Source organism: Mustela putorius, unplaced genomic scaffold (genome assembly GCF_011764305.1).
Source record: "Mustela putorius furo isolate JIRA1106 unplaced genomic scaffold, ASM1176430v1.1 tig00000224_pilon_pilon_pilon, whole genome shotgun sequence".
NCBI classification, from domain to species: Eukaryota; Metazoa; Chordata; class Mammalia; order Carnivora; family Mustelidae; genus Mustela; species Mustela putorius.
The window spans coordinates 36327234-36346283 of record NW_025421321.1 but is presented as its reverse complement, the minus strand read 5'-3'; the positions used below and the strand labels follow the sequence as shown (position 1 = coordinate 36346283).

General features: G+C 35.3%; 1 protein-coding gene across 1 annotated transcript; it reads left to right on the top strand.

The window, feature by feature from the left end:
• The first annotated feature begins 926 nt into the window (after positions 1-926).
• C1D (C1D nuclear receptor corepressor) lies at positions 927-18739 on the top strand. Its single transcript, XM_004742087.3, has 5 exons — positions 927-1013; positions 12913-13059; positions 13815-13881; positions 14187-14242; positions 17119-18739. Exons 2-5 carry the CDS (start codon positions 12922-12924, stop codon positions 17281-17283), a joined length of 426 nt encoding a protein of 141 aa, XP_004742144.1. The 5' UTR covers positions 927-1013; positions 12913-12921; the 3' UTR covers positions 17284-18739.
• The last annotated feature ends 311 nt before the right edge of the window (positions 18740-19050 follow it).

The following is a 19050-nucleotide window of genomic DNA, read 5'->3' as shown; positions in this document are numbered from 1 at the left end:
TGAATATGGTCTCTCAAAAGACCTTATTGTACTGTACTTACCATTCTTTTTGTGATGACATGAGATGGCAAAATGCCTACGTGATGAGATAAACTGACCTAAAAGGTGCAGGCATCCTGACATGGTGTTAGGCGACTCTTGACCTAATACTTCATCCGAGGAAGGCTCAAGCACTTCTGGATTGCGGTTGACCTCAGATAACTAAAACCAAAGAAAGTGAAACCACGGTTAGCGGGGACTACTATACTACATTTCCAATTAGCAGTTTTTCCTCTATATTCTGACTGTATTTATTAATATAATTTTATGCTTACTAAAACTAATAGTGAAAAATCCGTACTTGTCTTTTGCCTATTTTTCCCATTTTTCAATAAATTCATTTTTGCTGTACTTTACAAAGGTAACTTTTTTTTTTAAGCTTTTATTTATTTATTTCACAGAAGGAGACAACGAGAGAAGGAATACAAGCAGTGGGAGTGGGAGAGGGAGAAGCAGGTTTCCCGCTGATCAGCGAGCCTGATGAGGGGCTCCACTCCATCCTGGAGCTACCCAGGCGACCCCAAAGGAATCTTTCAGTGATGAATTAAAGAACTTGTTGTTTCACCACAGCTAATTTGGGAGTCCGCCCTAGACCGTCAATTTTGAGGCAGATATTTGGGGGTGTAGGTCAGAACCAAGGTCCTGGAATGAGTTTAGGCAAAAATAAAAACCTGAACAAAGCTTTAATAACTCACTTTTTTTCTTTTTTCTGATTAGTATGCTCAACTTGTATTATAATGGGTGTCCCAAGAATACAAATCTAGCAAAAGGTACCCCCTTCTTGGCCCAAATATTTCCACAGATTGGACGGAAGGCCTCGGCAAGTGGGGGGCCAGGGAAAAGGAGACGGGGGCTGGACGAGCGGCGTGAGGTAATCAGAGAGCGACGCCGGCGCTGCGGCCAGAGCCGGCGCCTCTTTGACGTCACCACAGCCCGACTGCTTTTCCGGGAGACAGGAGTAGAAGGCCAGTGAGGTATTATTCAAAGCTGGGGTTTGAGTTTTTCTCGTGTTTCTGCAAAAGTTCGCTTCTTCTGGGAGTGCCCTTTTTCATCCCCGGGCTGACTGACATAAGCGGGTCGGGCTGCGTAGCCCTCGCGAATGAGTTCCCTCCCACCCTAACGTTGGGGGCTGCGTTGTGGCAGGACCCCCACTTCGGCTTGTTCTGCGGCTGCTTGCCGCCTTTGGCTAACCTTGGCCTCTCACCAGTCTCTCTCGGTCTGGCCTTTAGATTTTCCTCCTCAGCTCCTCCTTTTAAATATTGGGAGGTGAAGGAGAAATAAAATGACTTCACAATTTTCAGCTGCCGTCAAATCTTGTTTAGGGACGGAGGCCAAAGTGTCCGGTGTAGGGAAGTAACTTTACTATATTATCAAGGTTTATCATTTACAGACGGCCTACCATCAGCCCACCTGAGATGGTAGGCTAATTTCGATTTAAAGTCGAAATCTGTGGTCGATAATCTCTACAAAGTCTTTCTTTATGCCTCAGGAAAGCTGGGTGCGATTCAAATTTCTGTTTAAATTATCTTTAATATCCTTCTGTGTGTTGACTGCAATTCAGTTTTGGCTTGATATAAAGATGTATATGCCCTGCTTATTAATCTCTTTGGACTGTATGATAATATACTAAATGGAGAATTAACTGTATTTTGACGTTGGATCTGAAAATGATGGATCCGAAAATAAAGACAATTCCTATTGAAATTCAGAGAACCGTTTGTGATTTGTGGACATGCTAGAACTCTTTGTTTTATTGAAAGATAAAATAATGACCCCGTGAGCAGTGGTTTTCCAAAATGTTACAGGGTGTTCTAGCTGCCTTCAAATAGTTAATGTTGTTTGTATCACAGGTCAGAGGTGATACAGTTTTTCATAAAACTGATTTTAATTTTCAAATGGTTCTTTATATGTGTTATCTCAGCTACTGATTCCAGTTGACCTTTCAAGTATGGTTTTGGATTAGGGTATTTGGTCATTTTCACTTTAGTAAATTAATAACTATTACTGTAAGCTAATGTATTGAGCAGTAACTGAGCCAAGCATTGTTCTAATAGCTTTACCAATGTTACTCAGTTAACTTTCACAATAGTCCTATATATGCTTGTTATTTTAGGGATAAGAATATTGTAATAAGCAAATTCCGTGGTTTCGAAGATAATTTTCTGCTTCATATCTAATTTGAAAATACTTTGAGTTATACATTAGCATTAAATAATAGAAGTAAATTCATTATAATCTGATGTAATTATTCATCTCAAATCTGAGTAATCTTTTGTAATTTGTATCTTTATTCAGACTTTGGGATAAATTTGTTTTTTAGAGGTTAAGACCTTTAAAAGGAAAAAAATATCTTTTCTCAGGGATTTTACTGTAAGTTTGAAGGACAATTAAAGGTGGCATCAATGTGGACTGTCTGCCAAAGGAACAATATAATTGATAGATTGTTGATGTGTGTTTCAGCATTATTTTCTAAGATAAATGCAGGGCAAAAAAAGGTTGTTAGGTAATAGAATTCTGGTGCGACATACAAAAAATTTATAAAATTGGATTTTTTTCTGGCTTAGTTCATAATTGTATGTAACTCTACTTAGCATAGGAATGGAAATAGCGCTAGTATGTACCTTATGGTATAGTTTTCTTTTAGATCCATGTATGACTTCCCAATATCTTTAAGTACAAACTCTAATCTGATATTAAGAATCTCAAAATGTGTCCGGAGTTTACTTCCACTGGTTTTGAAGGGGTAACAGTTACTTAGTACCTAATATGTGGCAAGACATTGTGTTAGTCATGTGCAGATGCAAATGTCATGCAACATAAATCCCACTTTGAAGGAATAGCATAAAGGATAAACAACCAGTGGGATGTTCTGGGCAGAGGAGTGTCATGATCTGATTGAGTTTTTTTAACAGGATTACTCTGGCAGATATGTTAAGAACAGATTATTGTAGAGTATGGTAGGCAAAAGCCTGACTAATTAGGAAGGTGTTGTAATAATTCACATGAGATGTAGTGGCTTCATAGAGTGAAAAGAAGTGAGTATGGTGAGAGTTCAATTTTGGATTTATTTTGTAGGTAAAGCTAACAGATTTGTTTATGGATTGACTGTGGATTTTAAGAGTGAACTAAAGCTTGAGCAAGTTGAAGCGTGGAATTGCCATTAACTAAGAAGTGAAAAACTTAAGGAGAAGCAGGTGTGTGGGGGAAGATTAGGAGTTCAGTTATGACATGTTAGGTTTGGGATGTCTGTTAGTCATCCAAGTGGAGATGTTGAGTCTACCAAGTTTGGAGTTCAGTGGGGTAGAGTTCATTGCTGGAAAAGAACATTTGGGAGTTGTCAGTGAACAGATGGTACTTAAAATTGTGAGACTGGAGATAATCACCAAAGGAGTGAATGTAAACAGAATAGTGGTATAAGATCTGAGTCCTTAGGCATTTTAACCTTCATAGGTTTGGGGAAATGAAAAATCAGCAGAGGAGACAGAATAAATAGCTAGTGAGGGACAGGGACTAGTGTGGAATTCAGGGCTGAGTAGTGTGTTCATTTTTGTCAAATATAATGAATGAATGGATCAAGTAAAACAAGATTTGACACCTTTGGGTTTATCAAGATACATGAGAAGTAGTATGATTGATGGTTATATAATAACTGAGTCTATGGAGAACCTTGGGAACAAAGAGGAAGAGATAGTTTTGTTTGGATGCTATGGGAGCCTTTATAGAGGAGGGACATTTGGTGCTGGTTTAAAGAATTAATGTTTCACTAGACCCAGAATATAGGGGATGGGGTGTGAAGATGGGGTATTCCAAGCAGAGGGAAAGGCCTTTCTTCTTTCCTTTCAAGGCCATACCTCCCAGTCAGTTGTTTTAAGGCTGCTTTTGCAAGTCCTCTCCTAGCCATTTCCTCATTCTGGATAATTATTCTTGCTCTAAGTCTGAAGAAATTCACAAAGGACACAAATTAATGCTAGTTATCCTCAACCAGGTACTTGCTCAGTTCCCCGACAATTCTTAGCGAAATAAGTCAAGCAGAGAAAGACAACTATCATATGATCTCCCTGATATGAGGAAGTGGTGATGCAACATGGGGGCTTAAGTGGGTAGAAGAAGAATCAATGAAACAAGATGGAATTGGGAGGGAGACAAACCATAAGTGACACTTAATCTCATAAAACAAACTGAGGGTTGCTGGAGGGAGGGGGGTTGGGAGAAGGGGGGTGGGGTTATGGACATTGGGGAGGGTATGTGCTTTGGTGAGTGCTGTGAAGTGTGTAAACCTGGTGATTCACAGACCTGCACCCCTGGGGATAAAAATATATGTTTATAAAAAATTAAAAATTAAAAAAAATAGATATACCCAGCTAGATTGCATGAATATTTCCATGTTTCCAGAGAGAGATTATCAGATTTTATTTATTTATTTGTTTGGTTTTTTTTGATTATTAGATTTTATTTTCAGATTCTGCCACTAAAAAAAAAAAAAAAAAAATGGTGGTGACTGGAGTCCTCACAATTCTAGGAGTTCTAAGGAGAGAATAAGGCCTGAGAGGCTTTTGTACGTGAGAATAGGGAGAAAAATGGCCTCATGGTGGCTAGAAAATTTATGTGTAGAGAAGGGAATTTATTCATATAGTTCTTTAAAAGAGCTAAGGAATACAGGTTTACTTTTAGCTGCTAAGTTGGGGGAAATGACATTAGGCATATTTGGGAATACATTTCAAAATTTCAGATAATTGAAAAATTTACATATGATGTATAAAATATATATATTATAATATGTTATATTTATTATTGTTTTAAAGTCTTCCTTCTGAGAGTATAATGTAAAATGTGCTCCCTTACCTCCCTGTTTATTGGTTTTCTGGAAGTAGCCATAGTTAGCAGCTTCTTTTGTATCCTTTAAGAAATTTACATGCAGGGGTGCCTGGGTGGCTCAGTCCTTAAGCATCTGCTTTTGGCTCAGGTCATGATCCCAGGGTTCTGGGATCAAGCCCTGAGTCAGTTGCCCTACTCAGTGGGAAGCCTGCTTCTCTCCCACTCCCCCTGCTTGTGTTCCCTCTCTCGCTGTTTCTCTTTCTGTCAAATAAATAAATAAAATATTTTTTTTAAAAGAAGTTTACACGCATATACAAGTATGCCTCCACATTCATATATCTTTTTGCTTAAAGACAAATGGGTTGTATTATATATCTTGTTCAGTTTTTGTTCTACATAACACTTTTTCACTGCCTCAAAGTATTTTATTGAATGACTATGTCATAATTTATTTAACCAGTTCTTGTTAATGGGCATGTAGATAGATGGTTCTCTGCTTTAAAGTTTCACTATTTTGGGGCACCTGGGTGCCTGGGTGGCTCAGTGGGTTAAAGCCTCTGTCTTCGGCTCAGGTCATGATCCCAGGGTTCTGGGATCAAGCCCCGCTTTGGGCTTTCTGCTCATCAGGGAGCCTGCTTCCTTCTCTCTCTCTGCCTGCCTCTCTGCCTACTTGTGATCTCTCTCTCTGTGTCAATAGATAAATAAAAATCTTTGAATAAAAAAAATAAAGTTTCACTGTTTTAAAGAGGGTTATAGTAGATGTCCTTGAACATTATCTTGTATGGAAATATACTCTTTGGGAAGTAAAATTGCTCAAAGAACTTCAACATACATAATTTTGAAGCACAGTGCCAAATTCCCATCAACCCCCCCCATACTCAGTTTACACTCTGTTTCATAGTGCATGAGAGACTGTTTCTGCTCACCTTTGCCCATATTATGTACTATACCTCTTTTTAATTTTTGTTGTTTGGCAGATGAAAAGTGGCATCTTGTTTTAGTGACTTATGTTTCTTTGATTATAAGATTGAGTAGCTTTATGTTTATTGGTCATCTGGATTACTTTTGTATGAGAGCTTCTGATTTTGTTTGTTCATTTTTCTTTTGAATTGTAGATTTTTGTTAAGTTGATTAGTAGAGGTTCCTTTTTATTTGTCTTTGTGTTGCAAACATTTTCTCTAGTTTTACATATGACTTTGACTTGTATTGATATGTTTATTCATTTTTGCATGCACACATTTTTAGGAGGGCCAGATAAAGTGTAGGACATCAGGATTTTTATAGAAGGAAATTTATGACATTATTGAAATAATTAGATATTCTGGAATGTCAGCTTTTGTTGGAAATGTTAGTAATATAAACCTCATTTGAGGCCACAGGGTCTGGGTTTTTTTTTTGTTGTTGTTTAAGATTTTATTTATTTATTTGACAGACAGAGATCACAAGCAGGCAGAGAGGCAGGCAGAGAGAGTGGGGGAAACAGGCTCCCTGCTGAGCACAGAGGCGGATGTAGGGCTCAGTCCTAGGACCCTGAGATCATGACCTGAGCCAAAGGCAGAGGCTTAACCCACTGAGCCACCCAGGCGCCCCTCTGTTTTATTTTTATAAGCTTTGTTCAACAACTATCACACATCTGGTGAGCACACCCAGTAACTTAGCTTCCCTTTCCTCCCAATTATATTTGGAATCAAAATGGCAGATAATGGAGCTGCTTAAGTATTCTAGACTATTTAGGTGTTCCTCAATTTATGAACTGAGTTATATTCTAAATGCTAGGTTTGTGAGTTAGGTATCACAAACCTAAATGTTAGATTTCTGAGTTAGGTATCTAATTTCAATATGGAAATAATGTACGTAGGTTCTTTTTTTTTTTTGAAAGATTCATTTATTTTGAGAGAGAGAGAGAGCATATGAGTGCACAAGTGGGGGAAGGGCAGAGGGAGAGAATCTTTCAAGCAGACTTCCTGCTGAGTGAGGAGCCTGAGTAGGGGCTCTATCCCACAACCCATGACATCATGATCTAAGCTGAAACCAAGAGTTAGACACTCAACAGACTGAGCCAACCAGGTGCCCCTATACATACATACATACATACATACATACATATATATATATATATTTTTTAAAAGATTTTATTTACTTGAGAGAGAGAGTGAGAGAGCGCACAAGCAGGGTGGGGGTGCAGAGGGAGAAACAGACTCCCTGCTGAGTAGGGAGCACAATGTGGGGCTTGATCCCAGGATCATGGGATCTTAACCTGAGCTGAAGGCAGACACTTAACTGACTGAGTCACCCAGGTGCCACCCCCCGCCATAGGTTCTTACCTCTCTTCTCAAGTATAAGTAACTCATGTAGGCTAGCTTTTTTTAAATTGTAAAGTCAAGATTTCCTGTAATTTTGCCCCTATGTACTGCAGTATGCATCCTAAAATGATAACATTATATATAACTATGGTGCCATTTTCATAGCTGAATTCTAATTTCATAGCAAAATTATCAGTAATCTCTTAGTGTCATATAACATCTGATCCATATGCAGATTTTTTTGTCTCAAAATATTTTTTTAACACTTGATTTGAATCAAGATCCAAACAGTCTACATATTCCATTTGGCTGTTAGCTCTCCCAGATCTCCTTGATCTCATCTTCCTCTACTTTTTCCTTTTCTTAGTTTTTCTTCATTACACTTTATTACAGAAACCAGGTCAATTGTCCTAGAGTATTTCTCATTTTAGATTCGTCTGTTTGCTTTCTTGTGGTAACTTGTTTCTCTATCCTTTGTATTTCCTGTAAAATGGAAGTTAGCTTTAAAGGCTCAATTAGATTCAGATTCAACTTTTTGGGGGAAGTTGGAAATGTTACAGAGATGGTGCTGTGTATATCATGTTGCTTCACATCGGGAGATTCATAATGTTTGTGTTCTACTTTCAGTGATGTGGAGATTGATCCCTGGGCCTAAGTAGTAACTGTCTCACTCTTGTGTTGTCAACTTCCCAATCAAACCTTTATCTGTCAGTGATTGTTGTGTGAATCTGTAAATTCATTAGGGGTTGCAAAATGGTGATTTTTTTTTTCAATTTTTCATTCCTTCGTATTCGTTAGGTGGAATTTGAAGTCTAGTTTTATTACTTGGGAACCTGACAGTTAGGAATACCAAGGTTATTGCAGGGGAAATTCTGTCAGAACAGCAACTTGTAATGCCAGTAATATACTTTTTTTGCTGTAGTTCCAGAGGCTTAATGGAGTGTGATGGTTTTTTTGATGTGACAGCTTGCTTAGGCTGCAGCCCCAGATACTCAGTCCAAAACCAATCTAGGTGTTGCTGTAAAAGTATTTGTAGATGTCATTAAAATCTACATATTATCTGACTGTAAGTTCCGGAGAATATTCTAGATAATCTGATGGGTTTTATTCAATCAGTTGAAAGCCTTTAGAAGCAGAGCTGAAGCTTCTGTGACAAAAAAGAAATTCCACCTGTGGACAGCAATTTCAGCTTGTAGCCAAGACTGCTAGTATGCTCTTCCTTGATGGCCTGCCCTGTAGATTTTGGAATTACTTAGTCAGCCCCCACAGTTGCTTAAACCAGATTCTTGGAATAAATCTCTTCATATATCTCCTGTTGGTTTCTTGCAGTAAATGTCTTCAAATCTCCTATTGGTTCAGCTGCTCTGGGTGAGCCCTGTCTGGTACCAGGAGCAGCTCGCCTGATGCCATTTTGTCAGTTAAGCCTTTCACTCTTGATTTTGGCTGAGGTCATGATCTCAGGGTGTGAGATCAAAGAGTCCCTTCTGCTCGAGCCACCTTGGCTTGAAGCTGGGCATGGAGCCTGCTTAAGATTCTCTCATTCTCTCATTCCGCCACAACTCCCCCCAGTGTTCTATGAATTTTTCATCACTTCTCATTGTGTGTTACTATATAAAGATTTACTTATTTGTTTTTAATACTCTTTTGGATGGATGTGCTGTAATTCATTTAACTATTTCCCTATTGATGAATATTTAGCTTAGTCTTTCCAATATTTTGTTAGAGGTTTTTCATTAAACAAATGTTTATTGATTGTCAGGTAGTGCTAGTGAACAAAACACAAAGATTTCTGCTCTCATGTGGTTATGAGGTAGCTATACAGTATATGAGTAAAATAAATATGTCATGCTACTGAGCACTGTGAGGTAGAGAAGGAGATAAGAGTATGGGAAGTCAGAGGGGTGTTGCATTTTAACAAAGGATGGTCAGGAAAGGATTACCTATAGGTGACATTTGAGTAGAGATCTGGTGAAGGTGAAGTAATGAGCTCTGAAGCTCTTGGTGCAGGAGAAGCATTCTAGGAAGGGAAGAAGTACAAAGGTCCTGAGGTAGGGGCATGCCCCATGTGAAGGGGAAGAGCAATGAGGTCTTTTCGGCTAGAGTGGAATGAGCAAGAAGAGGTGGAGTGGGAGGAGATGAGGTCACAGAGGAGTCAGCAGAGGGAAGGCTTTTTGCAGGGAGTCCGATGCTGGGCTCCATCCCAGGACCCTAGGATTAGGACCTGAGCCAAAGGCAAATACTTAACTGACTGAGCCACCAAGGTGTCTGACCATTGTAAGAGTTTTGTCTTATATTGAACAAAGTGTGGTAAGCCTTTGGAAATTTCCAAGCAGGGTCATGATACAATCTGACTTAGATTTGGAGTGATCAATCTGCTTTCTTGATAGTAAACTGTCAGAATGGAAACAAGGAGGTCATTCAGGAGGTCTGTATAACAATCTGGGCAACAACAGCGATGGCTTGGACTGACTTGGACCAGGATGGTGGCAATAGAGGTGGTCTGGGACATGGTTGGATTCAAAATATGTCTTAAATATGGGGTGAGAGGGAAGAGTCAAAGACCATTCTGTAATTTTATGTCTGAACAGATGGAAAGGTGGAGTTGGAAAGACTCTAGCAGGCAAGATTTTGGTTTAGGCACATTATATTTGAAAATCTATTAACACTCAACCAGAGTTATTGAGTAAGCAGTTGGAAATGTGATTTGGAGTTCAGTGAGGAGGTCAGAGTTGGAGGTAAAGACATGGGAGTCATCAGTATATTAATGCAATTTAAAGTCCTGCCTGGGGAGTAAATTAGAGAGAAAAAAAGAATCAAGGACAGCCTGTGGGCATATCAAGGATACGAGGCTGAGGATATGTATGGGATGCAGCAAAGGAGACCAAGAAAGGAGCCATGAGGTAGGAAGGAAACCAAGAAAATGCGATGCCCTGGAAACTAAAGGAAGTGAGTGAACAATGTCAAGTCATGAGACATGACTTGCCTATGTGGGTGACCCTGACAAGAGCAATTTTGAGTGAGAAGGAGGGGACCTGACTGTAGCCGATTCAATAAAGAATAGAAGGAGAGGAATTGGGACTTAGAATAAGCACTCCTTTCCAAGGTTGAAAAATGTTTTTTTTGCTGGAGGGGATGTGAAGTCAAGATGTTTCTTTTGTTGTCAAAAATAGAGAAATAAAATGTGGGAATCTTATGTTTAATGATAGAGCAGAGGGAAATACTGATACAAGAGAAAGTGGGAGAGACTGAGTTAAAGGTGTCCATTTTAATAAATCTGTATGTATGTATACAAGGATTTCTGTAAGCTACATTCTTAAGACTTCATGAGCCAAAGGGTATGTACATATAAAAAATTTATGCCAATTTATATTCGTTCGTTGTATACCCTTGCCAACATTAAACTTTGCTAATCTTTAAAATTATTGCCATTCTGATGGGAGATATCTGTATTATTTTAATTTGTAGGAGTTCTCTTTATAATCTAACTAATTCTTGATTATATTTTGGCAAATATTTTCTCCCAGGCTGTTTCTTGTCTTTTAACTTTGCATATGGTATACTTTTACTGTATTGTAGTTTTTTTTTTTCCCCAGTTTTTATGTAGTTAAGTCTGTCACTCATTTCCTTTTATAGCATTTAGGTTTCATTTGGATCATATAAATATTTTAATAATCTTTTAATATATTTATACATTTACCATTTTAATTCATCTGGAGTTTATTTTTCTGCATGTATCTCAGTTTTTCATCTTTTTTTTTGTGTTCTTAAACAGTTAAGTACCATAAGAATTAACTGTTTCTTAAAGGTTTGAAAGAAATTACCTATATCTTCCAGACTTGGAGCCTTTTTGGAGGGTAGCTCTTTGACCTTAAAAGTTTTATTTCTGTGGTTAATCTATTTGGTTTACATACTTCTTTTTAGGTTAATTTTGATAATTGATTATCCGTCCCCCAGCACCTTATTCTTTTCATCCAGATTTTCAAATTTATTGGCTTAAAATTCTTCATAAGGAGAATAAACTCTTAAGTCTTCTCTACATTTGCAGTATATCCCTTGTACTTATACCTTTATCTGGGCAGCAGCTGCTGGAGCCTTCCAAGATCTAGAGATTTTGGTTTGGCTGTTTTCAGCCCTCATGGCCCAGTTCTTAGTGCCCTTGACTTGGAGTTATTCATACATTCACCTTCTCTTTTGCTTGTGGGGGATTGGAGTCCTTGACTCTCTTTCCTATCACCCTGATCACATTCGCTCTTTAGCTTGCAAAAATTTATGCTGTTGAGGTCTACTGATGTTTCCAGCATTACTATGGACTTAGTTTTGGATTCTTCTGTCATTGGAGAGATTTGGGGAGGGATGAGAGGCAAATACATATTTTTTGTTAGACTTTTGAAATAGGAATTCCTATTTCAAAATATGAATATATATATATACACACACAATTCCTTCCTGTGTGGTTTTCTTTTATCATGTCCTTTGTTTAATTGCTGGTTGCACAGTAGTTCAGATAGTAACTTTACAGCCCAAGTAGTGATAGTCAGATGGACTTCACTTTTTTTTTTTTTTAAATGAAACCAGATGTCTCAGCAGAATGTACTTGTTGAATAGAAATGTTGATACATTGTCACTGAATATTCCAACAGTACTTTTTAAAGTTAAGTGACATAGTCATAACATTTAGAATTATAAGGGACTTTACATATTATTAAGCCAACTGCCTTATTTTATGGATGAAATATTTGAGGCCAGAGACTTTTAGTGATTTATCTAAGGTGACAAATTCAGTGATCAAGCAGGACAGAAAGCTCAAGTCTCTTTACTTCAATTCTACTATGCTTTGCTATTTTACACATTGTTTGTTCTACTTAGCTTTGTAATGAAAGAGGTATTTTCAGCTAATAATGTATTTTTTAAACCTACAGATGGTATGTGTGGCTTGGAATTGCTTCTGAAAATTTAGTGTTAGATATCATATTAAATATGTTGGTGTGGATTTTGGTTTTTCTCACATAGATATTATGTATTATGATATAAATGAATTTTAAAAGAATGGGCTCTAGATATACTCTAGCCTAAATGAAAATCATATCGTTTATTTCTCCCAGGTTTCCTCTTTTCTGCTGGTAAATTTTATGTGATATGAACTCTCTGAATTTTTTATTAATATTTTAAAGAGGCTTAAAGAACATATATAAATGTAAATACAGGCTTAAAAATGATTTTAGTGATAAATAGTCATAAGCTATTTCAGACCTAGGTTTTCTAATTTTTTAGTTTAATATACCATGCTACTAGATCAACACCTAAATTTAGAAGGGCTAAAATTTTTCAAAGTTTTTCAAAGAAAGAGCTTATTATTTTTTCAGCAAGCATAAGGGATAGGATATACTCATCATACTTTCATAGCTTTGCTTAATCTTTAATTTCAACAGGTTTTTTTTTTGAAATTTTTTAAAAAGTGTGGGATTTTGATTATTGATAATCTTTTGTTCTTGAAAGGTATTGAGGCTCTGATATATGTAGCATTAGTGGACTTGGATGGGTTCTCTTCTCTTCCTGCCACTCAAACAATTTGAGGAGGGAAAGTTTGAATGTAGTTACTCTAAAATTATAATTTAAGAAGATTTGTTTAATTATCTTCAGGTTTTAGCTCTTTTAGTACTTTTTAAATACATGATATAACCTATTGATTTTGTTTTTGTAAACTAAAGAGCAGTCTCTGTCTCCCACGAACTCTAAGAATTTAATTTTTTTCCAGTTGGTCATAATGGCAGGTGAAGAAATTAATGAAGACTATCCAGTAGAAATTCATGAGTATTTATCAACATTTGAGAATTCCATTGGTGCTGTGGATGAGATGCTGAAGACCATGATGTCTGTTTCTAGAAATGAGTTGTTACAGAAGGTATTTTAAAAATGTAATTTCTAAAAACATAATTCTTGAAACAGAGTGCTATGTTATGAAAATATATAGAGGACATAGATGACTGACATATGCTCCTTTCTCCCTTAATTTCAATTTTATAAGTATTTGGATATTTTTAGGGGGGAAAAAACAAAACAGAACTCCTACCTTAGGAAATACTAACTATATTTTTATTTTGACTTGGTTTTGAGAAAAAGGAGCACTCACAACATTCTTTTTGACAGGCTCTGTCTTTGACCTTTTAAATATTACAATGATGTTATCAGGGTTTCTGGAAACCCTATAGGACAAAAAGAGTAAATTGACTCTGACAGTCTAAAACAAATCTCATTATGTTTCTTCTGTCTTTGGTATTGCCTAAGCATTTTAGCCTGCCTCTTATACATAAATGCATCATGTACAGTGTTTATATTGATAAATTACTTTTGACATACAAAACCCAGATCATAACTCCTGAAATTAAAATAATTGAAAAGAATTTTTCTTGGATTATACACATTCCTTGTCTAAAGTAAAGATGATACACTGAAGTGAAAATTTGTGGGCAAAAATCACCAGTTAACAAAACTTTTTTTTTTGTAAACTCTTTTCAAGATCATTTGGTTATTGGATTATAGTAAGTAAAGGGAATATCTCTTTGATATATTGTATTTGGTGAAAGTTTAAAATAATGTGATGGTGCTCAAAATTTGTATGTATTTCTTTTTTCTTTCTCTCTCTCTTTTTTTTAATAGTTGGACCCCCTTGAACAAGCCAAAGTGGATTTAGTTTCTGCTTACACATTAAATTCAATGTTTTGGGGTATGTATATTAATTTGGAGTTAATTAGCAAATTATTTATTATTTGAAAGGTGATTTATTTTTAAATGCTAGCACTTTATATACAGTTACACTTTATGGCAATTTTAATAGTCAAATATTTATTTCCTTCAAGTCAGAATACCAGATATCCATGAGGCACATAAAATTTAGTATTAAATAGAGGTTGAATAATTTAAGATTTAATTAATAATTTTTTGTGACATTTCTTATTTGTGAGTAACTAGAGTTTAATTAATGCTCTTAACTAATATGCCATTTTATTCCATGAAATCTTTGTCTTACAGTTTATTTGGCGACTCAGGGAGTTAATCCTAAGGAACATCCAGTAAAGCAAGAATTGGTAAGATTGCAGTGGATTTCTTTTTATTTGGCTATTTGTTGTGGTATTCCTAAAGTCAAACTCACAGTACCTTTATCATGCTAGTGATGGAGAACAAAATTATTTAAAGTCCAAATTACGAAAGTAAGCCAGATTTCCTCCTGTCTTTTCCTTACCTTTGTTAGAGAAATAGTGTTCCATATATTTTATAAATCTCTGGATGGGAAAATGTTAAAATTCAAGTAATTATTTATAACTTCCATATTATTTTTTCTATAAATTCTCGAAATCCTGTTCATCTCTACAACTGCCTTTTTAAAAAAAAAACTCTTACACAATTCTTAAAAGTATATTCTAGTTGATTTACTAGCAAAGACGGGAAAGTTTCTCCCCCACCTTTTCAATTCTTCCATTAATTCATTTTCTCAGCAGTAAAGAATCCAGTTCAGCAACAAAGCTAAAAGCTTTTTTGGCACCAGTTGTATGTGTACTGTCCAGTAATTCTGCATTAGTGACATATTTACAACCTGTAATAAATCTTCTAGGTTTGTCTTTGTATTCCATTTAGATGTATAAGTACAGTATATAAGGTCTAGTATCATGGAGTTTTTGCTGACTTCAAAAATTAAATCATTCAATATGAAAGAAAAAATTAGAAATCTAACTTAAGGTTACCTTCTTGACTTGGCTTTATGAATAAGAATATTAATAAATTTATTCTTTGTTTATAAGATATGAAGTAAATATGTGAAATACATTTGACACTATATTATTATTCTCAAGTCTTATGGTGGTTGATATGTATGTTATTTACAACTTAGAATACTTGATCATTTATTTATAAAAAAATGAATAAACCAGATATCTTGTCTTCATTCTATAAATATATGGACTAAGGCATTGTCTTCTTTTAAAGTTCTTGGGGAAAAAACAAATTTATTTTTAAATACAGAAATTTTGAAAAATACTGAGAGCAAAAATGTGAAACGCTATGAGGCACAGATCTTTATTTGACCAGTGATACTGATTTTAAAATCTTAAGAAGTATGCTCTGTATCATATGTTTTCAACTTTCTAGTACAGACTTTACATTTATAAGGTTTCTCATTTTTCCTTTAATACAGTTATTTGTAGTGTCTTAATACTTGATTCTGTCATTGGAAATGGATAAAATCATCATCTGTCTTTTTTCTCTGTCATAGCCCACTTTATGGAGAGTACATTCATATTCTGAATGATGCTTGGGACATAAAAAGCATACATAAACTCATTCCCCTTTTCTGACCTTGTGACAGACATCACTAATTGATCACAGAGTTAGTGTATGAGAGAAAATCTGTTTGTCATGTATATCATGAGTGGGGAAAGGCACTGAAAATAGACATTTTTTTTGTTCAACAAATGATTGAGTGCCTACTGGAAGCCAGGCATTATATTCAAGTGAGAAGATTCCTCTGTGAATAAAGCTGTAGAATACCATTGCCCTTGTCGCTAATGCCAGACTATCTAGTGGAGGGAGACAAGCAATTAATGTAAACAAATAATATATATACATATACAGTATGTTGGAAAGTTATATGTAAAATATATAGATATATAATATGTTAAAAAGTTATATGTTATGGGAAAAGAAATAGTATAAGACAAGGGGGATTGGAGTGCTTGAGTAGGATTGCCATTTTAAATGGCAGGGCCTATTAACAAGGTTAACATTTGAGCCAATTGGAAGGGAGAGAGGGGGTGGATGTGTGGATATTTGAGGAAGATCATTCCAGGCAAGCCTGGGGTGGGTGTATGTTGGGAGGACTTGGGCTTTTACTCTAAGGGAAGTAGAGAGCTGTGAGAGGATTTTGAGCAGAGTTAAAAAAAATTCACAGTTAAAAAAATTCTAGGGGTTTTGAATTTTTCTGATTATATTTCTGTAACTATTTTTATTACTTTAATGAAACTTGCTTTTTGTCAGTGATTAATCATTTACTATGCTGTTTTCGGCTGTCACCCCTTTATTTCTCCAGTGAAAGTAGAGAATAGCCCTTTATTCTGATTAATGGTCTCAGAAGATTCGAAGTGGTATGGCAACCTATTGTGTTTCTCACCTTGTAAAGTCTGATTAGAACTGTGTATTTGATTAAAAGTATTGTGTGCTTATTGATCAAAGCTATAAAATTGAACAAAAAAACCTTGTATTTTTAATTTTTTAAAAATTTCTTTTAAAAAAGTTTATTTATTTGACAGAGAGAGATCACAAGTAGGCAGAGAGGCAGGCAGAGAGAGAGGAGGAAGCAGGCTCCCTGCCGAGCAGAGAGCCCGATGCGATGCGGGGCTCAATCCCAGGACCCTGAGATCATGACCTGAGCTGAAGGCAGAGGCTTTAACCCACTGAGCCACCCGGGCGCCCCCAAAACCTTGTATTTTAATTTTGCTTATTTTAATTGTGATACTAGAAGGTAAAATAAAAAAATAGTTAAATAGTATTTCTTCTATTTTCGGTTTAAAAAAGTTTCAAGAAAGTTTAATTTGTGTGTTTTGTACAAGTATATGAGAACTCTATTTTAGATTATAGACTTCGGATACATAAGAGTTATGTGGATTTAGGTTAATGTTAAATTAAAACATGTATAACCACATGTAAACAATTCAAGGATGTCTTAGTCTAGTTCTTCCTCTTTTGAAACACTCCAAATACTTCTGAAATGACTTCTTAATGTCCATTCCCTGCAGACTGTGAACTCCAGGAGAGCATGGAGCATGTTTATCCTATTCACTTGCACTTACTAGCACCACTCAATAGGCAATAAATACATATATGTTGAATTTAACTGAGGGATAGTATAATAAAGCTTAGCAGTGGTGAACAGCTTAGTAAATTTATTGCCTTTTTTTTTTTTATCTTTAAGGAAAGAATCAGAGTATACATGAACAGAGTCAAGGAAATAACAGACAAGAAAAAGGCTGCCAAGCTGGACAGAGGTGCAGCTTCAAGATTTGTGAAAAATGCCCTTTGGGAACCAAAACCTAAAAATGCATCCAAAGTTGCCAATAAAGGAAAAAGTAAAAATTAACCCTTTGGTTTTGATGTACATATATTGAAAAAGTACATCATTTTTTATTGTTTTCCACAAAATAGATGATTATGTGGCAATTCAAGGTTTAAATGTATTTGTTATTGAATTCATATATAAAATTTACATTTTAAATTTATAATGCTAAATATTCTTTTCCCTAGAAAGATTAAGTTAATCTTTATTGATTTTCCTATAGAACACAATGAGGTTTTTAACACTGTGATATATTTTATATTTATAGTTTATCATCTCTCTTGAAAAGACTCTTATTTCCTTATATAGGTCAATCTTTCAAGTACCGTTTTATAAGTAACTTTGAAATTTAAGTTAAATGTTCTTTGTAAACATTTGTCTATTTTAAATGAATAATGACTTTATGAAGTATGCAATCTGAAGGCTGAATATTAATATTAAGAAAGAATGAAATGATTTAATGTCCTTTTTTTTTTTTCTATGTAGCTACTTCATCGTGTTTTCATGATTCTGAGAATTATTGGTTTTTTTGATATTTGAAGTGTGAAATTAAGACTTTGAGGTTATATTTTAATTCTTGGCAATTTGCCCCTTTGTTCCATTTAAGGTAAATATATATTCTCATTAGCTTTAGATGGGAAATGAGGCTGTCTATTGATGGCTCAATTTTGGCATAATGGGTATACCTTACCAATAAAAGCTGTAAAGGTTTTATAGCTGACTGTTTATTTTTCTCTTTTGTATAATTTTGCCCCTGAATTTAGGGAGATAGGTTTTAGAAATAATTAAGAATAGAGAAACTCATGAGTTTTTGTTGCCTATGCATTGTACCCGTAGATCTCTTGGTCTCACTTTTTCAAATTTTTTGATTACATGTTTTCGAGGTGATACTGAGTACATACAAGTATTTTGGAACAACTTTCTATGTTTATATAATACCACAGTTAAGGAGAGGACAAGTCCAAAGAAGATTATATTGTGTTTATATTCTGATTTATTTTTCCAGAATATTTGTTACAGAGAATTCTACATGCTAAAAAAATTTTTTAATCTCTCAGTCCTTGAATTTTAATTATATGCTTTTAATGCTTTCAGTCTGTGAATTCACATCATTATGTAAAGGAATGCCAAGTACAGTAAAGTACTTTAATTTTTGAAAAAGAAGTTGTTAAAATTTTCTGCGTGATTAATTCTCCATAAGTAACCTTGAATAAATGGATTTCTTGATTTATGGTAGAAGATATTGGAAATGGTCTTAAAATGTAATGGGTTTTGTAAAGCATGTTGAACTCTTTCTGTGGCACATGAAGAGGAAGTCACTGATAGATGCAGAGAGTCTTTTGGCTCAGATGTCAGACAGTTTTTGAAGTGGAAGTACATGTATAGTTGCTTCATTCCTTTTTCATCCTCATCCTCTCAAATTTCTAGCTTTTTGAAAAAGTAACTTCTTCACAAGAGAAATAAATGTTATTACGAGCAAGTGTAGTGTGCATGCGTTATTTATTACAAGGAAACTTACAACTTGCATTTTCTGTATATTTCTAATTTCATAAAGAAAAAAATGAAAAATGTCATTCAGTTGCAGAAAATCATTAGACAAGTTATTGGTTTGTGAAAATCCAACTCTAAATTCTGTTAAATTGGAGTTTCTTAGTAAATAATTTGTTCAGTGCTTTATTAGGAAAAGTTGTACAACTAAAATGTTAGTTGAGTGTATTGTCTTTTATAATGTAGAATTTGAAATACTCATTACCCGGCCATAATAAGGAACTAAATGGTAGTAGTGCAATG

Coding starts and splice junctions, on each gene's coding strand:
- C1D (XM_004742087.3), top strand. CDS start 12,922: ATGGCAGGTGAAGAAATTAATGAAGACTATCCAGTAGAAATTCATGAG. Junction 13,060..13,814: donor GAAATGAGTTGTTACAGAAG/GTATTTTAAAAA, acceptor TTTTTTTAATAG/TTGGACCCCCTTGAACAAGC. Junction 13,882..14,186: donor ATTAAATTCAATGTTTTGGG/GTATGTATATTA, acceptor TTTGTCTTACAG/TTTATTTGGCGACTCAGGGA.